At 40.0% G+C, this 17272-nt stretch overlaps 1 protein-coding gene across 2 annotated transcripts in view; it reads right to left on the reverse strand.

Moving 5' to 3' along the window:
* The window catches only part of vps39 (VPS39 subunit of HOPS complex), a 38320-nt gene extending 21454 nt beyond the window's left edge, over nucleotides 1–16866 (reverse strand). The window contains exons 1-14 of one of the 2 annotated variants that reach the window (XM_022217042.2): nucleotides 16246–16866; nucleotides 14528–14593; nucleotides 14382–14446; nucleotides 13400–13442; nucleotides 13122–13216; nucleotides 10415–10513; nucleotides 10208–10300; nucleotides 8322–8505; nucleotides 5249–5369; nucleotides 4592–4712; nucleotides 4142–4268; nucleotides 3604–3746; nucleotides 2122–2262; nucleotides 439–580 (exon numbers count right to left, since the gene is read on the reverse strand). In XM_022217042.2, the coding sequence (XP_022072734.1) occupies nucleotides 439–580; nucleotides 2122–2262; nucleotides 3604–3746; nucleotides 4142–4268; nucleotides 4592–4712; nucleotides 5249–5369; nucleotides 8322–8505; nucleotides 10208–10300; nucleotides 10415–10513; nucleotides 13122–13216; nucleotides 13400–13442; nucleotides 14382–14446; nucleotides 14528–14593; nucleotides 16246–16318 (1513 nt within the window). In that variant the 5' untranslated portion in view covers nucleotides 16319–16866. Of the gene's footprint in view, nucleotides 1–438; nucleotides 581–2121; nucleotides 2263–3603; nucleotides 3747–4141; nucleotides 4272–4591; nucleotides 4713–5248; nucleotides 5370–8321; nucleotides 8506–10207; nucleotides 10301–10414; nucleotides 10514–13121; nucleotides 13217–13399; nucleotides 13443–14381; nucleotides 14447–14527; nucleotides 14594–16245 lie in introns of both variants that reach the window. The other variant, XM_022217033.2, reaches the window with a different exon arrangement.
* Nucleotides 16867–17272: the final 406 nt, after the last annotated feature.

A 17272-nucleotide genomic window follows, 5' to 3' on the forward strand; every position in this document is an offset into this window, starting at 1 on the left:
TGAATTATTACGCCCCAAATCACACATAATCAAATGGAATTCAATCTGTTCACTTCAGAGCAAACACACAGCTAAGAATCTGGCATTAACGATACGCTTTGAGACACTTTTTAAATAATTTTTTGTTTGAAAAATGGCTAAATCACTTTCCTAGATGGTGTAAAAGACACCGCTTGAAAGATTTCAACAGCAACGAATGGAGAAATCTCATACTGCTGGCAAAAAAAAAAAAAAAGTGAGAATGCAACAGTGAAATTACTTTGGACATTTCCACAAACCTGCCTTACACTTTTCATTACTGTGAGATGAAAACAATAAAGTCCCATAATTAGATAAAGCTCCTCTCTGCAGATGAGATGGAAGATTTGTGAGGCGTAAAATCCCGTGATGTGGTAATCGGGTTTGTGAGGTTAGACTCGCCAGCAGCCTGACTCTCACCTTTCTGGTGCAGGCCCTTCTTTTCGTAGAGAATAATGAGCTCGCTGTACTTGTGCGCCTTCTTCAGGACGTACTCGCTCTCCTCGATGTGGCAGTGGTTGTTTTCCAGACGAAGGAGGGGGGACACGAGGGCCACATTGGTCTGAACAAGTAGACAACAAAAGCAAATTAGAAAACACGACACATTCCCAAACAATAATCATTTATAGTTGTGTCTTGTACAAAATCACACAGTTCTGTGGCTTCATTAATTTGCCTGTCCTCTCTGCTGCACAGCGTGCTTACTATTTAAATAATCTGGTGCAGACTCTTGGCTTTTCAAAGCACACACTACGTTAATAGATCTCCAATCTCTCCTTGATCTTGCAGTGCAATCTGGGTCTGTGGTTTCTCTGATTAGAAAGCGCCCATTATGCCATGTTCCAAAAGGAAACACCTGGTGGTATTTTATGGATGCCCAACCTGCATGAAAGAGCAGCAAAAAAATCAGAGGCCCTGTCCATGTGTATTTTTTAAAGCATAACCTTTTACTTACTATAAACTGACCTTTCTGTAAATACTCAGAAACTCGGTTTGCAGTGTTGACATGTAGAGAGATAGAACTGAGTTCTGGATTTGTGGTTTCATAGTCGATCGATTTTCTTCTGCTCATCCAGAGCTGAGCTGCGCTACTAAAGCGAATTAAAAGAGCAACATTTTTCCAGCTCCTCCTATGGGATAATGGGGACATGGACAGAATTCTGGCGATGCTAACCTTGCTAACAGAACTTTTCATGTCGTAACACATGGGTTATAGTTGCTGTTCCGCTATGCTGAGTAACAGAGGCATCAGAATTAATCCATACACACAATTCACCCTTTAATCGATGTACCATTGTTGGCAGCCTACTGGAACCACTCATACCGCTTTTTAAGTCTTCTGATTGGCTAAGGGTTCCGGTTAAATCACTGCCTGTTTTGGCACAGTCTTGACTTGGCTTCAATCGTGCTTTTGCATCGTCATGGCTTACCGAGATGTTTTTGTGGGAACAAAGAAGCAAAAACCCTGTTTTATAAAGCACCCGTGTATATGTGGACCAGTTCTGTGGTGCATCCAGACTCCTTGGCTCTTCATGGAGAGCTGAACCAATTTAAGGAGAAACTTACTTTGGCTGCTTGTATCTGTGATCTCACCCACTCGTCCACAGATGAGAGCTGACACACAGATTGCCTGGCAAATCAAAAGTTTTGCTTTGTTGCCCAGGTATTGACCTGAATCAACACCAGACCCACAGTACCGCCCGAAGGACGGTCAGACCGACACTGCGTTTAACTGTGACTCAGTTTTTGATACGTCCAAGTAAATCTGCCAACGAGCTACGTAACACAAGACCCTGGTTATATGTGGAGCTCTGTTAGCTGCTTAATGTTGCTGCCAGTATTTATGTGTGTTCAGAACCTCTGGCTTATGAAATCGCTTTGCTATAAGTGGATGGTGAAGGCTGCCAAGTTTGCAAAAGCTGATAAAACTTGTGTCATGAAATATAAACATCTGGATTGGATTTGCTCATGATAACAGGCTGGTTGTGAATCAAAAAGTATGACAAATTTGACAATTTGACACAGTGAATATGAAAATTTCATTACAAAATTAAAAAGTACACTAGGAATGAATACAGCAAGAGTAAAAGATTGCGGCCTTACGTGCAGGTAACATTTCAGCAGGGTGGTGTCAATGATCTGCAGCAGTTTTTTGCGGCTTTTGATGGTGGGTGTGCCCTCCATGAGTGGAGACGTTGTAGAAGGATCAGAGTCATTCAGCTGTTTCACAAGGTGGCTTCGTTTCTGTGAGGAAATCAAAGAAAAAAAAAAACATTTAACTTACTTTGTACTTACACTGGTTTACAACTTCGTTTTTACTGCTATATTATAATCTTTGGACTTTTGATAGTTTAAGAAGCACAATCAAGAAGTCCTGAATGCTGTGCCTCTAAAAATTAACTGACATCTCATTAGGGGACACACAGCTCCCAGTGCTCCTGTCACATATGAAAACCTCTACAAAAGTCTTGTTTTTACAGTTTGTAGGTGCACTTTGTGGCATCACCATGGAGCTTGTGCAAAAAGCAAACATCAAATTCTGTGTCAAACTGACCCAACCCTCATGTCACGGATCATTCACAGTAACAGGCTGTTTTTTTTCCCATAGTGACCCCCCCATACTGACCATGCTATCTAAAAGCTTTAATCGTGATGGTATTTTACATTTCCCAAATCACCAAACATTGTGATGCACAAGACTATAACGAAGAGTGCCAAATAGGAATCATCCTTTTTGGCTTATTAGCCATCCTCAATGAAGAACACATCCTGAGGATAATTTAGCCACACCTACAGTCTACATATGATTTTGGTAATCAGATAATGTCTGGAGACGCTGTCCTCCCCATAAAGCTTGTTCTATGCTTGCTGCATCTGCAAGGTCCATGAGGCTCCGTACGGACGAATTACGTCATTTTAGCAGCCACGCCCCCTCACACAGACCTCAAGCGGAAAATTTCTGCGTCGTGCGGAAGTAGACATGGAAAACTGGCGGAAGAACAGGAGCTCCTGGCAGCAGAAGTTCAGAAATACACGCATTCATACGAGTCATCACACAGAGATCACCGTGGTAACCGGGTTACGAACAATTCACGGTGTGAAATTAAGACTAACTGCTGACATGCGACTTTTCAGTAAAACGCCATGTCGTAAGTGGTGTAAAAACCTCTTCTACTCTAGTTTAGTACTGTGGTAGACGTGTATTTGCGATACACTGGCCCTGCAGTGTGGGAGCAGACACTGCATGGGGTATAAAGTCTCATACGGTCTCTCGGGCAGATTTCCAAGCGTCTCGTTTCCGTGCAGCTCGTTCGTGCGGAAAGCATAGCCCAGTCTTTAGTGTCACTACTTGATTCCATCACCCTTTCAAACACTCCACTGCAGCAAAAGCAGGATTATGACTATGAGAGAATTTCTTCAACTATTCCTGAACGTGACTACTCTGAAGGGGATGGCGGCCACATTTTATAAGCAGAACATCTTGTTTGCACCTCACATGAGCTTTACTTTCAGCTCTACTGAAATGCACCACCAACAGGGTTTCCTGTTTTTTCGGTGTTGTGAAGACACCATACACAAACACACCTGGGTGAGGTAATCAATAAGAGCGAGATGAGCCTTTTCCAGCTCTGCCCCAGACAGAGTAGGCAGAGGGTTTGGGTAGTGCAGCTGTTTGCGATAGTCAGATGGGAGCAGGTCCGGGTAGAGTCCGATCACATGTGTGGGATCTGCAGAACACAGGACGGGAAAGATGTTAAAATTTTACTCCATGTTTGGTGCTTGAGTTTGATCAAAGGACAATGTGCATCTGAGGACATGGTTTTCAATGCAGACACAACAAATTACTATAAGATCCAAAACCTAAAGTCAAAAGCTCATTAGAAGAAGGAAAGTCTGCCATCACAGAGGAGATGTGACATCATTCTATGTGGACGCAAGTTTTCCATCAATACAAACAATAAGCAACAGATGTGTAATGAGCCTGAGAAAAGAAACTAAGAGCATCACTAATCCAAACGGATTAGTAGGAAATATTTGGAACTTATCTGGTCTCGTTTCCAGGTGCAATCTGATTGGTTTGTATTATAAATTTGCCCTGAAGAGCAGAAATCCTGTGTCCTACCTGTGCCGAGTTTGGCAAACACCTGCATGGAGTCATCAAATCTCTTCTGGCAAAACAGGTTGAAGGCATAGAGATTCTGGATGTGATGTATCTGCTGCTTCTTATCGCCATCCGAATCATCCTTCATCTTCTGGCAGGAAAAAAAAAGAAACAAAACCCACAAAGATTCATCACACTATGGCAAAATATCTCTAGTCTGCTTATGAAAAAGCTGCAGTCCAAAGATAAAACATGAATGGATTTGTTCATTCTGTGAAATGCCCTTGGACAGCTGGAATGGTGGGTAGAGTGACCATAAAGTACAAAGTTGAGGGTTCTACCGTTTCAACATGCTGCTTCTAATCAAGATAAGTGATTTTAATGATCCACCCTCAGAGCTGAAGCACAAATTTAATCCTGGAGAATTTAATAACAAGGTCTGACAGCGAGGCGAGCGGTGGGGCAGCTCACCGCCAGCTGAAGAGCCAGTTCAAACTGCTTGTCCTGAAGAAGCTGCCGGATCTGGCTGGCTATCGACACAGGAACCAGGCGCCACACGAAGTGGTTGCTGGCAACGTAGACGATATTTGGCCTGTGAAAGAGGACAGAACACGATTAGAGAAAATAGGTTGGAAGAAAAGAGTTTCCTTTCTAAGGATGGACCCACATTATCAGCATCAGTGTCACGGGAAATGGAAACTGATGAAAGCAACAAATGAAGCGTGATTTTCTTTGAAGGAACCAGAGTGGCAGCGGCAGCAGAGAAGGCTAGAAGTCATTATGGAACCTGCCAACACTGCAGCCTTTTTCATCTCAAATACTGCAGCATCAGATGGGGAGAGCTGCCACCACTCAGTCTCATTACAACATAAAAGTTTTCTCATTTTAACATGACACTTTGAACATTATCAGGATATCTTTCATGTTACTATGACATATTTAGTTCAGATTATTACAGAACAAAATACGAAATACTTTTTAGAATCGACATTTCTTGTCTTATATCATCAGAACAGATATTCTAACTGCAATTTCTCCAAACTGACTGTAGAAAACACCAGGATATCCCACAGAGATTATAGTTTGTTAAAGAGATAACTGAAGCTGACGGAGAGCGGCCTGCCTCACCCTGCTGAGGTGATGAATCGTGGTCTCTGCAGCTCCACGCTCTGCACCAGCAGCCTCGGCTCGAAGGTCCGGATCTCAACGTAGCGAGGCAGAACCGCTATGATGTAGGGAGGCTGGTGCTCTGAGAGCAATGCAGAAAGAGCGACGCAGATCAGAGTTACGTTCACGAGCAAATCAAACCAAAGAAAACGACAACAGGTGGGTTACACATGTTCGAATATGCAAATCTCCCCATAACTTAATAAATGGTCTCATAAGCTGAATATGACGATAAAATCTAAACAAATGGTTCAACCTTTTGAAGAAATGGAAGCAAAATATGTTCTTGGACAGGAATAAAAACATAAAATAGGCTGCATATGCCACATTTATACACAATTGTGACTTTTTTTTCTCAAAATTTTGTGCAACGCAAAGCACAGGAAGACGTACTGAATGTGAAGTAAAAACAGAAGACAGTAACAGATTTGACATGTATCAATGCTAGCAAAAAAATACTTTGGCATATTACAACAGTTCAGTGGCTGACATGCTGCTGTTGCTCTGTATGTGTGTGGAGGGCTACAGAAGAATCACTGGCCGACAGTATTTTAAAATCAACACTACTGGCATGTGCTGCTTTTCCAGACTTCAGCATGCAGTCAAGTAAAAATCTATGAAATGCAGCTACAGATTTTTACTGCTTATACCAGTGTGCACAAAAATGCATACGTCTGGTCTGTATGTCTCTGAGCGGCCCAGCTAGGTAGATAAAGTCACTCTGTTTCAGCTTTAGTAAATCTGACATCAGAACATCTTATTTCACTCTTTAAAAATACATGTTTGGCCACACGTGTCTTAGTTGCTTCATGACAGTAACTGAGTCTGTGCACAGCCGCCTAGCATCATCTAGACATTTACAGACCCTTGCTAGCATCCTCTATGCACGTGACACTTTTAGAGAGCATCAGTAAATTGCTGCATCTACCAATAGCCTGCATGTGATGTGTAAAAGGGAAATCTGCACGTTGCACCTTCAAAAACAACCAGGTTTACACTCTCCAACTCAAAAATGCCTGAGACTCTGCAGGCACATCATCATGCTGTTCCATTTGTCACCACAATAAACTCTCAACCTATTTTTAAAAAAAGTGACATATGATAAAATGAGCAATATTAAATATTGCATTTAGTGCAAAGTCTGCAGACAAAGCATGAAAAAAATGATTTTGCTGTTGCGAATTGAGCATTTCAGCAGCAGGCAGCAGCAAACCGAAGCAACGAGGTGTCAGAAATGACAATAATTTATTCCACTGCTTCGAACGTAGCCAAGGACAAGCTTTCTTTGACAAAATTTCCCGAAAAAGGGCAAAACTTTTATCTGCATATTCGCAATGTGTATGAGAAATGATGAAAAAGGTTAATTTTTAAATGTATTAAGTGCTATAAGGAGTGGACAAGCATTTTTGGCTCATCTAAATGGAAAAAAAATACTTCAACCAATGTAAAAAGTCAGTTAGCAGAAGAGAAATTGTTTTTTTTCTGTTTGATCACACATTTTAGTTTCAGTGTCCACCCAATATCTAATAAAGATGCGATCTGTGCCTCTCGGATTGAGGTTTAAAGTCATTTTGAGGCTATGGAGCATGAAATCCAGTCAGAAACAGTGATCTAGTTAAGCTATTGGTTAGCCATGGGACAGATGATGAAGCCGGATCGAGCAGCCCTCATCCTCCATTCCATCCTGGTTCAGGCCAAAGCCACGACGTCGACTAAATCAAAATGAGGAAATTGCAAACTGCATGAAACCGACTGCTCGGAGGCTTCATTTCCCCTTCGTGTTTCTCCTTTCTGAATTCCAATGAGCCTTCAGAACAACGTTAAAGCTCATCTGCATCACTTGTCACAAAGTTCTTTAGCAAAACAGACCCGAGGTGTCTTAGTCACGGGATGAGAAAAGCTGCTCTAAAACCGACTTTTGTCTCCTGACGTGTGGAAAACAGCGTCACAGCTCAGACGGAGGGGGAAGAAAGACTTTGCACAAGGGAAGGGAAGATTAGGAAAGAAAGAAAAAAGTAGAGACACAGCAGTTGGATGATGGAACAATGGCAGTGTTCAGGCCAAATGCTTCATCTGGTGTTTGGTTAATATACAATTACGGTTATGTGAACAAACCTCCCCCAATCAGCACAAGAACAGAATAAAATTGTCCCTGGCAAGAACCTCTCTAAGTTAAATAAAAACAGACATTCTGAAAACATCTTAGAGCCAAAACTGAAAGCAGATCATCATCAAGACAGGTGTAGAAACCTGTGCACCAAAAAGGAAAGACTCTGAGACTATGGGTAAATTTGAGCTGAAATAATTCCAGATATGATATTATAGAGGGCAGTTATGCTTTAAAATGTGGCTGCAAAACAAAAACCTCTATGTAAGCTAGAAGAAGATAAAGTTTATGCCAACTGTCACAACCGTCTCCATCCCTGATGTGCCAAACTGCTGAAAACCTGTTTCCTCTTGTGGTGTTTCCCTGTTTGCTCTGCTGAGGTTTACTTTCCCCTGGCAGTGCAGGGTAGTAATTAGAGCGGGCGAGTCTGTTAATGTTAGGCGGTCAGATTTATAGCAAACAACGTCAAAAACTAACAAAATACAGTGTGTGTGTTACTGAAATATGACCAAAGCAGCTGCCTTCAGTTTCTGTAAATCTGTGAAGATTGTGTTGTTTATTGTTTACAAAGTGTGAAATTCATGCCCAGCAAAGAAACGGAGCAGATTCTGTTTTATCCCTGGGCGGAAGCAACAATCAGGGGTGACACATTTTAGCAAAACACCTTCTGTTATGTGGAGCTGAGGGAGGATTTTTGTCTCTTGTTGCTCAGCATCTCTGTGTCCTTTTGACTTTCCAGTCAGTTCCTATTGATACCGAGTTCACTGTAGTGTCATAAAAAGAAACAGAGACTTGGAAAGGGCTTGAAGTGGGATTTTTTTTATATAAGCGAACACATAACAGCAGCTAAAATTTAGCTAAAAATACACACACAGCTAAAGATACCACAGCGTAGAAGCAGCATGAAGTCCTTGTGTGTTTTCTTACCCATGGCGATGGGGATATCTGTCCAGTTCAGGGCACACTTCTGGGTGCAGACGCCCTCTTCGTTGAGCACCACAGTTAGGTCATCCTGCCCGACGGCCACCTTCCCATCAGCCAGTGGGGCAACCAGCGGCTCCAACTGTTTCCCAGTAGGGAAGAGCTCCTTGATGGAGCCACGACCATCCATCTAGATGACAAGACAGAGCAAATGAGTCATGATGTTCAGAACCTTATAACCCTTGAAAGGCGTGTTCTCTTTCTCAGAAACTGTAAAAACAGAAATAATCCAAACATATTATGCATTCTGTGCAGTTCTGTCAGAAAACAACTAAATCTAAGCTTCAAATTGTGAGATGTCATAAAAGATGTGCTAAAAATAAACCATTTGCAACAGATTCTATAAAAAAAAAAAAAAATCTGCACTCTTGGTGCAACTGAAAACTCTCAAATGTCTCAGCTGTGATCAACAGTCTGCTGAAAAAAAAATGTGACGTTTGGATTGCAGAGAACAGACGATAAGAGAAATCAATAGGTAAATTTTAGCAATTTTTATGCATAAATTGAATTTTTTTTTGGAGCCTTCATACATGGACACTTGAAATGCGGCTTTTGGAGCATCTAAAACCTGATGATGCTGCCACTGAAAAATCCCCTTCGTCTCGTGCCTAAGCTTTTAATTTGATGACTTGCGTGTATGATTTTGCTCCACCAGAAAGCATTTTATCGTGTCTCGACTATATCTGCCATATCGTGCTTTAGAAATATGCATTTGGCAATATTTGCGAGCTTAAGGCATGAGCATGACGTCAACCGAACTGCCACGTTGGCGGCTTTGATTTTACCCCGTAACTCCACATATAAGGACGCTGCTCCTTAAAGCACCCGTTTTTAGATTTCTCCTGAGTGAATACACTTGAGCTGTACAAAGTGTTGCTTCTACAAGATGAATTATATGATTACTCGTTTATATTTGCCAGCAACAGAAGAATGTCAGCAACCATTTTGTTGACATTTTTTTCCATCTCCTAGTTTCTGCACTGCATCACCTCTTGTAGGATGTCATCAATGATAAAGAGCTTGGGGTTGTAATACAAATATTACAATTTCTTTAAAAGTATAAAGGGTAACTTAAAATTTAAAATGGAATGGCATCAAAAACACGTATTTGAGAAATATCTGGATTAATTAAACAATAACAACTTTTCATTATAAAGATATTGCAAGAAAACGACCTCATCGGTCAGTTTTGACTCACTTATGCATCTAAGGGTTAAGGAAAAGCCAACTGCCTTAGCAATGGCTACCACATTTTAGCTGATAATGTTCTAAGAATATCAGGAAGAAGTGCAAAGGAAAAAGCCCAAAATAAACACAAACTCGAGGACGACAGCGCAGACAGGAAGTCATTACATAACAGTCTGCCTCTCCAGATCATTCTCAGGTGATCGTCCTTCCAACTTCTGGCTATAAAACACTCGCTCCAGACTCGAAAAGCACCTGAGAAATGTTTGTTGTGCAAAGAACAAAACATTCAAGCCGGTTCAGGAACAACAGAGTCGAGCTTGACAAGCTTCCCGAGGAAATGCAGGAGACTTATGCTGCATTTTTGAGCAGAAAACATGAGAGTTTAGAAGAAACCGAGCATACAGATGAACAACAGGCACATGAATTATGCAGCAGCGGTGACTTCTACCGATGTTTCATTACATCCCTGAAAATCTGCCGTTGTTGGAATACGCTTTAACTGCCGTGAATCCAAGTTATGCTTTTCTTCCCCACTGAGGAATAAAACTTTTACAGCCTGATTGCAAGTCTACAAGGGAGGAGTTTCTCCAAAGAAGTCAAAATGTAGGAAAAAGTTTAGCGTAGTGCTGGTCTGCAACACATACCCGGATGAGGTAATAGTCTCGTTTGAAACCGACACATATGGAGTTCTCACACCAGGCCATGGACTTCGGAATATCTGGAGCGCCAAAGTCCCCCTGACAGACAAAAAGAAAACATTAATATGCCTAAATGTGTCAAGGGATTGGAAATTATTTTTGATGTTGAATCACGCTGCAGTGAGTCACAGCTCATGTACGGTTTAATTTTACCTGCAGTTCGTGGAACTCTCGGTCCTTCCAATAATACAGCTGCAGTTTCTTCTTCACTGCAACACACATTCTCAGCCTCTCCTCCCCTGAGCTGGTTTGCTGAAGACGAAAGAGACAAAATATACAATTCATGACTGTAAATTAGGGAAAATGTGAGTGTCGCACAGAAACGTGGGAAAGAAACGAAAAACTATTGTTATGACTGTCTTTTTTATCCTCTTGGATACAATAACTAGGACATAAAACTTTAGGAACTCATAACAGCTTTTAGAACTTTTATTTCACACTGTGTTTATCTTATTTCTATATAATTCTGTGTACATCTTCAAAACATCTACTGGCTCTGTTCATGTCAGTCGAGGAAGAAAACCAAATAACAACTAACTTGAGCAAAGCAAATCCTACAGTTTATTTTATTTTTGCTAGAGACACATTTGCAAATGCGGCGGTAGGAGTGTAAATTAAGACATGTTTAAGTGAAAATGGGAAAAGAAGTTTTTATATCCCAGTTTCTACACTGTCTGAGGAAGTGTAATACAACTGGGATGTGAAATTCTAACGACATTTGTTTCCAGATGTCCATTTTTTCTCTAAGGTTTAATATCGCCAGTCTTAAACCTTCAGGTCTTTGTTAATTATGTCCTGATCTGATACTAAATCTCAGTCAGGATGAAACGAGGCATTTTTTTTTAAACCAACTAGTATCGGAACAAACCTAAATCCGATCCTTTATTTATGTCTGTTGTCACACTGATGTTGCAAAAGGGGAGCACAATGTCTGGCAAAAAGCTAAGGATGCAAATTTTAATGCGCTTCAGAATTATCAATCAATAATCAAATAATTCAAAACATAAACTAAGCACAGTGGATATTTGTCCTGTGCTAATACTGTCATTTTAGTCAATAAACTCAGTTGAGTCCCACTTGTTCTAAACACATACGCTCTGTCCTGACACCATTAAGAGTCTCAGAAGTCTTTGTCATGGTGCCCACTGCTAGCTAAACACCACAATGCTCTCTGCAACATGGAATCAGTCCACAGCTAAAGTGGCCATCTCTTCTGGTTGCTATAATATTAAACAGTAAAAGTCTCCACCTGGTGGCACAACCGGGTACCACAGCTCACCAACAAAACATTCTCTGATATGCATGTAAAAAAAAAAATACAGGTTTTCATTTTCTTTAGGAGCTTATGGAGCCACAGTACACCCTAACGTTTCCATAGTACATTTCAGACATTTACATGTCCTACCAGAGCATTACATCAAGATTTGTGACCACCGACAGAACCGCTCAAAAGTTTGGGGTATATCTGGGTTTCTTTTCCAATGAAAACTGACCATTAAATTAATCACAAATCCAGTGATCCAGAAATCCAGAAATATATTTAACAGCCTTCAGCTTCCAGTCACAACGTTGTGATAAAGACTGGACTGAGGAGTTGAGTGTGACTATTTTCTACTTGTTAGAAAAAAGAAAAGAAAGATGCTGGCCATTTTTTGTACTTCTTTTCTTCTGTTGTATCGTCTTTAATTCTTAGAACCAAACACTTCACATCCAAATTCACAAACTTTCTTATCGACTTTGATGCTCTCAAAGTATTTATGGAGTTGTAGCGCGTGCCAAATCAAACTTGGCCTTTCCAGAAATACCAGCTGCTTAAATTTCCGTCTTCTGCTTGTATCTGCTTCATTGTTCATTGTTAATGTGGTAAATGACTATTCTAGCTGTAAACAGCTGCTTTTTAATGGAATATCTCCATAGGGGTACAGAGGAACATTTCCAGCAACCATCACTCCTGTGTTCTAATGCTACATTGTGTTAGCTAATGGTGTTGAAAGGCTAATTGATGATTAGAAAACCCTTGTGCAGTTATGTTAGCACATGAATAAAAGTGTGAGTTTTCATGGAAATATGAAATTATCTGGGAGACTCTAAACTTTTGAATTTTAGTGTAAGTATTAAGGAGCAGTTTGGATGCAGATCTGCAGCTTTTTTTCTTGATGTACTGCAAAGTTGTTCAGTTGTCAAGCCTGTACAGTACAACAGATCGATTTTAATAACATTAAAACATTGGATGTGTGTATTTTTAAGAAAATGTCATCAGACTGGGACTGGATATCAGCAGATACTAAAAATTATAAGTGACTTGAACTGGATTGAGGGCAAAAAATTCAATCAAGACATCCCTAATCTCCATATTTTCTAACTGTACTGCATTGTCGGGAAAAACTGTCAGTAACAATATCAGTTGTGGTTATAAAAACTCCCCATTAAGATAGTGTGGTAACTTAGAGGTGTATCAAACTGTAAAAGGAATAAAACTCAGCAGAAACATTTAAAACAGAAGGCAAAACCTGCACAAATGTGACTGTAGTACTCTACAGTAACAATGCAAATGGCCCCATGGATGTACTAATAAAGTCCACTTTTCTAGATACTAGAGAGACTTCACAAATATGAAACCTCCAAAGAATACAAATTCATAACAAAAGCTCTTGTTACAGATATCACTTTAATAACTGTAGCCTACGAGGAATAAACTTTGTGTGCCGCAGGAGATTTTTTTTATTTGCAATATTCTGAGTGACCACTGGGAAAACTTGGCAGCAGACATGAGAGGCAGCACTGAATAGAGCTCTCTTATTATGTATATTCATGAACGGTGATATTTGGACTAAAGTTAGAAGAGAAAACAGTAACTGACCTGCAGGTCACATGCAAACAGAGTGGCTCCTTTGGCTTTGGACACCACTGTGATCTGCTGGAAGGTGAGGAGGTCATGGACATGGATGTTGTTCTCTGCAGGAGAGAGTCAAAGAGACTACTGTACAGCTTTCACAATAATGAAGGAATATGGTAAGCAGATTTTATACTTTAAGATATTAACAAAGAATGAGCTCTAAACTCAGTGTCTGAAAATGGAAGTGGAAGCCAAGACATATTATGTTTAATTACATAAAAATGCATTAGAGGGACACTTACCCAGAAGACTGACCAGGATTTTGTACTGTGAGACGACATAAAGCTGGAGACAGAAGAAAAAACACAATTAACCCTCCTGTTGTCTTCATTTATGGGCACCAAAAAAAAAAATTGTTCCCCTGTCTGAAAAAAATCCAAAAACTCAGCTAAATATTTCCCAAATTTATAAAAAAAAAAATTCAAAATCTTCAGGAAGAAAATTCCACAAATTTTTTAACAGTTTTATTTTTTAAATGCTCAAATTTGGCAAAAAATACAAATAAAAAATAAATAAAAAAATTTATATATTTTCAAAAACTAAATAAGAATCTTCCAAAAAAATCCTAAAATATCTTAAATGACCCCCATATATGTATATATATATATATATATATATATATATATATATATATATATACACACACACACACACACACACACATCTATATATCAGTAAAATTTCTGATATTTTCAATAAGAACATTCAGAAAAAATAATTTCTTCCTGAATGTTCTTAAAGATGATTTTTTTTTTAGCATTCCTTTTCTTGCACCAAAAAATGTTCAAAAATTTCCCAAAAATATTGAAAATGTAGAAGTTTTCACTGTGAAAATAAATATATTTTTTCCACATTTTCAAACTTTAAAACAGGTCAATTTGACCCGCAGGATGACACGAGGGTTAAAGGAGGATCACTGCAGAAGAATTCAAGATCAAGCAGGGATTGATGTGGAAATTAATACTAGAAGACACTAGAATTCAGTTTCATTCCAATAAAGGGAGTTCACTACCTGCAGTTAAGATCCAAATTTAGAGTGAAGAGAGGCAAAAAATTCACATCACAGACTCTATTGTTAGCAACAATAAGGCAAAAACAGGAAGCAGGGCTACGAATCTGAAGGCTTTTGAGTTCCCTCGGCAGTATTCAAATGCTTCTTCCCCTTTCTGAGTGTGTGATTTGAGCAGTTATTCGTTCACAGTCTCCTCCTGCAAAGCCACTTACCTGCTGAATCTTCTTAGAGAAGTTCTTGTTGGATTTTTCCAGAGTCACCTCAAACCGGTTGGAGCCTAGAAGCAAAAGACAATCGATAATTACTTCAACTTTCTGATATGAAGGTCTGCAAATGCCCGTCCCTTGGTTCTTCCTACCTGGGTCCTTCTTTATTCGGTAGAGGAGGAGATGGCCTGGCTTTGTTCCAACCAGCAGCCAGTCCTCTGCGGGAGGAGAAACTCAGAGTCAAACGCAGTTCAAGTGATGCAATCAGTCCATTCAGAGATATTACATTATCAAACATGCAATTCCAGCCGGCGTCTGAGCTGTGACCTGCCTGCAGGAAGATCATTCATGGCAGAGAGATCGCTTCTAGACATCTGAGACTGCAGTTCAGTGAACGCCCAGAGGGACCACTTCAATGTCACAGAATGAAAGAGAAGCTGTGGGATCCTTAAAGGTTCCATTTTGTGCTTCTTTCAGCAAATTATTGACAACATGTACCCAGAATGTCACCCTCAGTTTTTCAGCTCAGAATACTGCAAAAACGGTTCATTTTACCATGAATGTATGACTCCTGGTTGTAGCTCAGTTTTTACAGGCTGTAGTTTAAAATCCTTCAGGAAGAAGACTCTCTCTGCATGTTTGATTGACAGCACGGACAGTTAGACAAACATTGCTGTTTGAAAATTAGTATTTTAGCAGGGTAGCTTAACACGTATTCTTTATGGGCCATCTTTCAGCGTCTAATTAATATTTTGTTTAAAAATGAAAACATTAACTGGATTTACTGAGGAGAGTAGGGCTGCCCTAACAGCTCCTTTTCTATCATTTTTGTAACTATATAACTATTTTATCAATTAGTTGTTTAATCTAAATAACATATTTTCTTCCAAATAAGCAAAACGACCAGTTTATTTAAGTTTTGTAACTATATGTCATTGTATAATGTCACACAGCATGAAATGTACACAAAAAAATTCATGTTAAAGTGTAAAACTGTAGAGCTAAATCAGTAATGATGAACATAAATAAGAAAGAGGGCTTATTATTTAAGTCAAAGGGGCAACTCCAGCTGCCTCTTAAAACGATTGGCAAAATTCTGTCTGTACTGTATATTGCACAAAGCCCAACATGGACTGAGTGGATATTTTACAAATACAGAGCATTGAAAGCACCCCCCCCCCCCCACCCCCCCCCACACACACACACACACACACACTTTGTAACTGTTCTCTGGAAGCAACATAACTTTCTATGAAAATTTTGACAAATGAAAGCACAGTCATCAACCTTTAACACTTTACAGTTAGTTTGTCAGAAGTGCTAAAAGTATGGATTTTAGTGGTCCAGAGCAGTAGTTTCAACTAATGTGTACTTTTAATGGGCTTTGCTCTAGTTGCAGTTAAATATTTGTTTTGTTGTCTGCCAAAAGAAACAGAAAAATATGTAAATCAGAACAGCTTTATTGGGAATTCAGCTGTATTAAAATCCAGTATAAGTGAGCACAGGGAGCAGGAGAGAAGTAAATAGATGTAAATAACAGTTGAATTTAGGTTGCACTGTAACACAACAGGCAACATGGGAAGACAATAACTCAAACAATATACATTTACTGGCTTAAACATTTTAAAGTTAGCAGAAGCAGCTCGAGAAAGTAAACAAATCTGATTGACTGTGAGGCAGCTGCTCATTCTTAGTGGCTCACCTGGAAACAGCTGGAAGTTATGTAAATGTCTATCTAGACAGCTACTGATAGGTTGGAATGGTAGCAGTAAGTGTTGTCACATTCTCCACCAAGTTTTAACACATACAAAACCCACTAAAAAAATATGGATTTTCACCACACGGGACCTTTAAAGTATCAACAACTCACCCCAGGCCGCAAGACAGTCGATCTGGAGAGGAAGCTTTTCCAAAATAGGCACCGGCTCATAGGCGTCATGCATCTTGAAGCAGTAACGGCTGATTGAATTGCACACCTCTCTGCCGGATCAATCCCGCACGGAGTTGACGCCTGTCGGACAAACAGCTGACTGACTGACCGCTGGTGAGTCTGTCAGGGCGGAACACTTTTATCTGTCGCCATCAAACAACTGAGCTGCTCGGTGTTTTGACCGGCGATGCGGAAATGTGCTGCGGTTGGAGCCCGGTATCTGCGTCTGCTGCTCAGCTATACAGTTCGGCTCGTTAGCCAGCTATGTGTCCGACCACAACAACAGCTGATCATTAGCATGCTAGCTCAGAAGTTAGCCAAACAACGGCTACTCCCTCTGTAACATTGTTTCCTCTCACTTCACGTCAACCGAAAACCGGCCTAACGTTTAGCTGCTTAGTTAACAAAGACCAACGCAGCGCAAGTTAACTCACGAGCTTTGGTTAGCAAACACCGTTTTAGCACTTAGTTAGTCGTTAGCCTCGTTAGCTTCTCGCTACTTCCTCAGTTATGTTGACGGCTGCGTGAGGTTGTAGGGTTTGACAGGCACGTGACTGGAGTCTGTGCGCTCACGAGGAACGCATTAAAGCTGCAGCGACCAGTGACGTGTATATATATATATATATATATATATATATATATATATATATATATATAGCTAGACCCAATGACGTATGAGGTAAAATTTCTGGTTTTAATTCCTGACAAGACAACTATAAGTTTGTTGTTTACTTTAGTTACCTTCAAGACAACATTCATATGTTGTATTTGTTAAAATCATATTGTTGCAGCTGAGATGTGTGTAATGCTGCTTCAAATTCTCATACAAATGTATGTGCACAGACAGTAGAGCTACACATACTGCATCAAACGAATTAAATAACTCAATTTGAAGGGTTTAAATATTTAACAAATCACACACAATAGACACATTCACCACAAATTCACACAAAGCTGACATTTCAGC

Source organism: Acanthochromis polyacanthus, chromosome 1 (assembly GCF_021347895.1).
Source record: "Acanthochromis polyacanthus isolate Apoly-LR-REF ecotype Palm Island chromosome 1, KAUST_Apoly_ChrSc, whole genome shotgun sequence".
NCBI lineage: Eukaryota > Metazoa > Chordata > Actinopteri > Pomacentridae > Acanthochromis > Acanthochromis polyacanthus.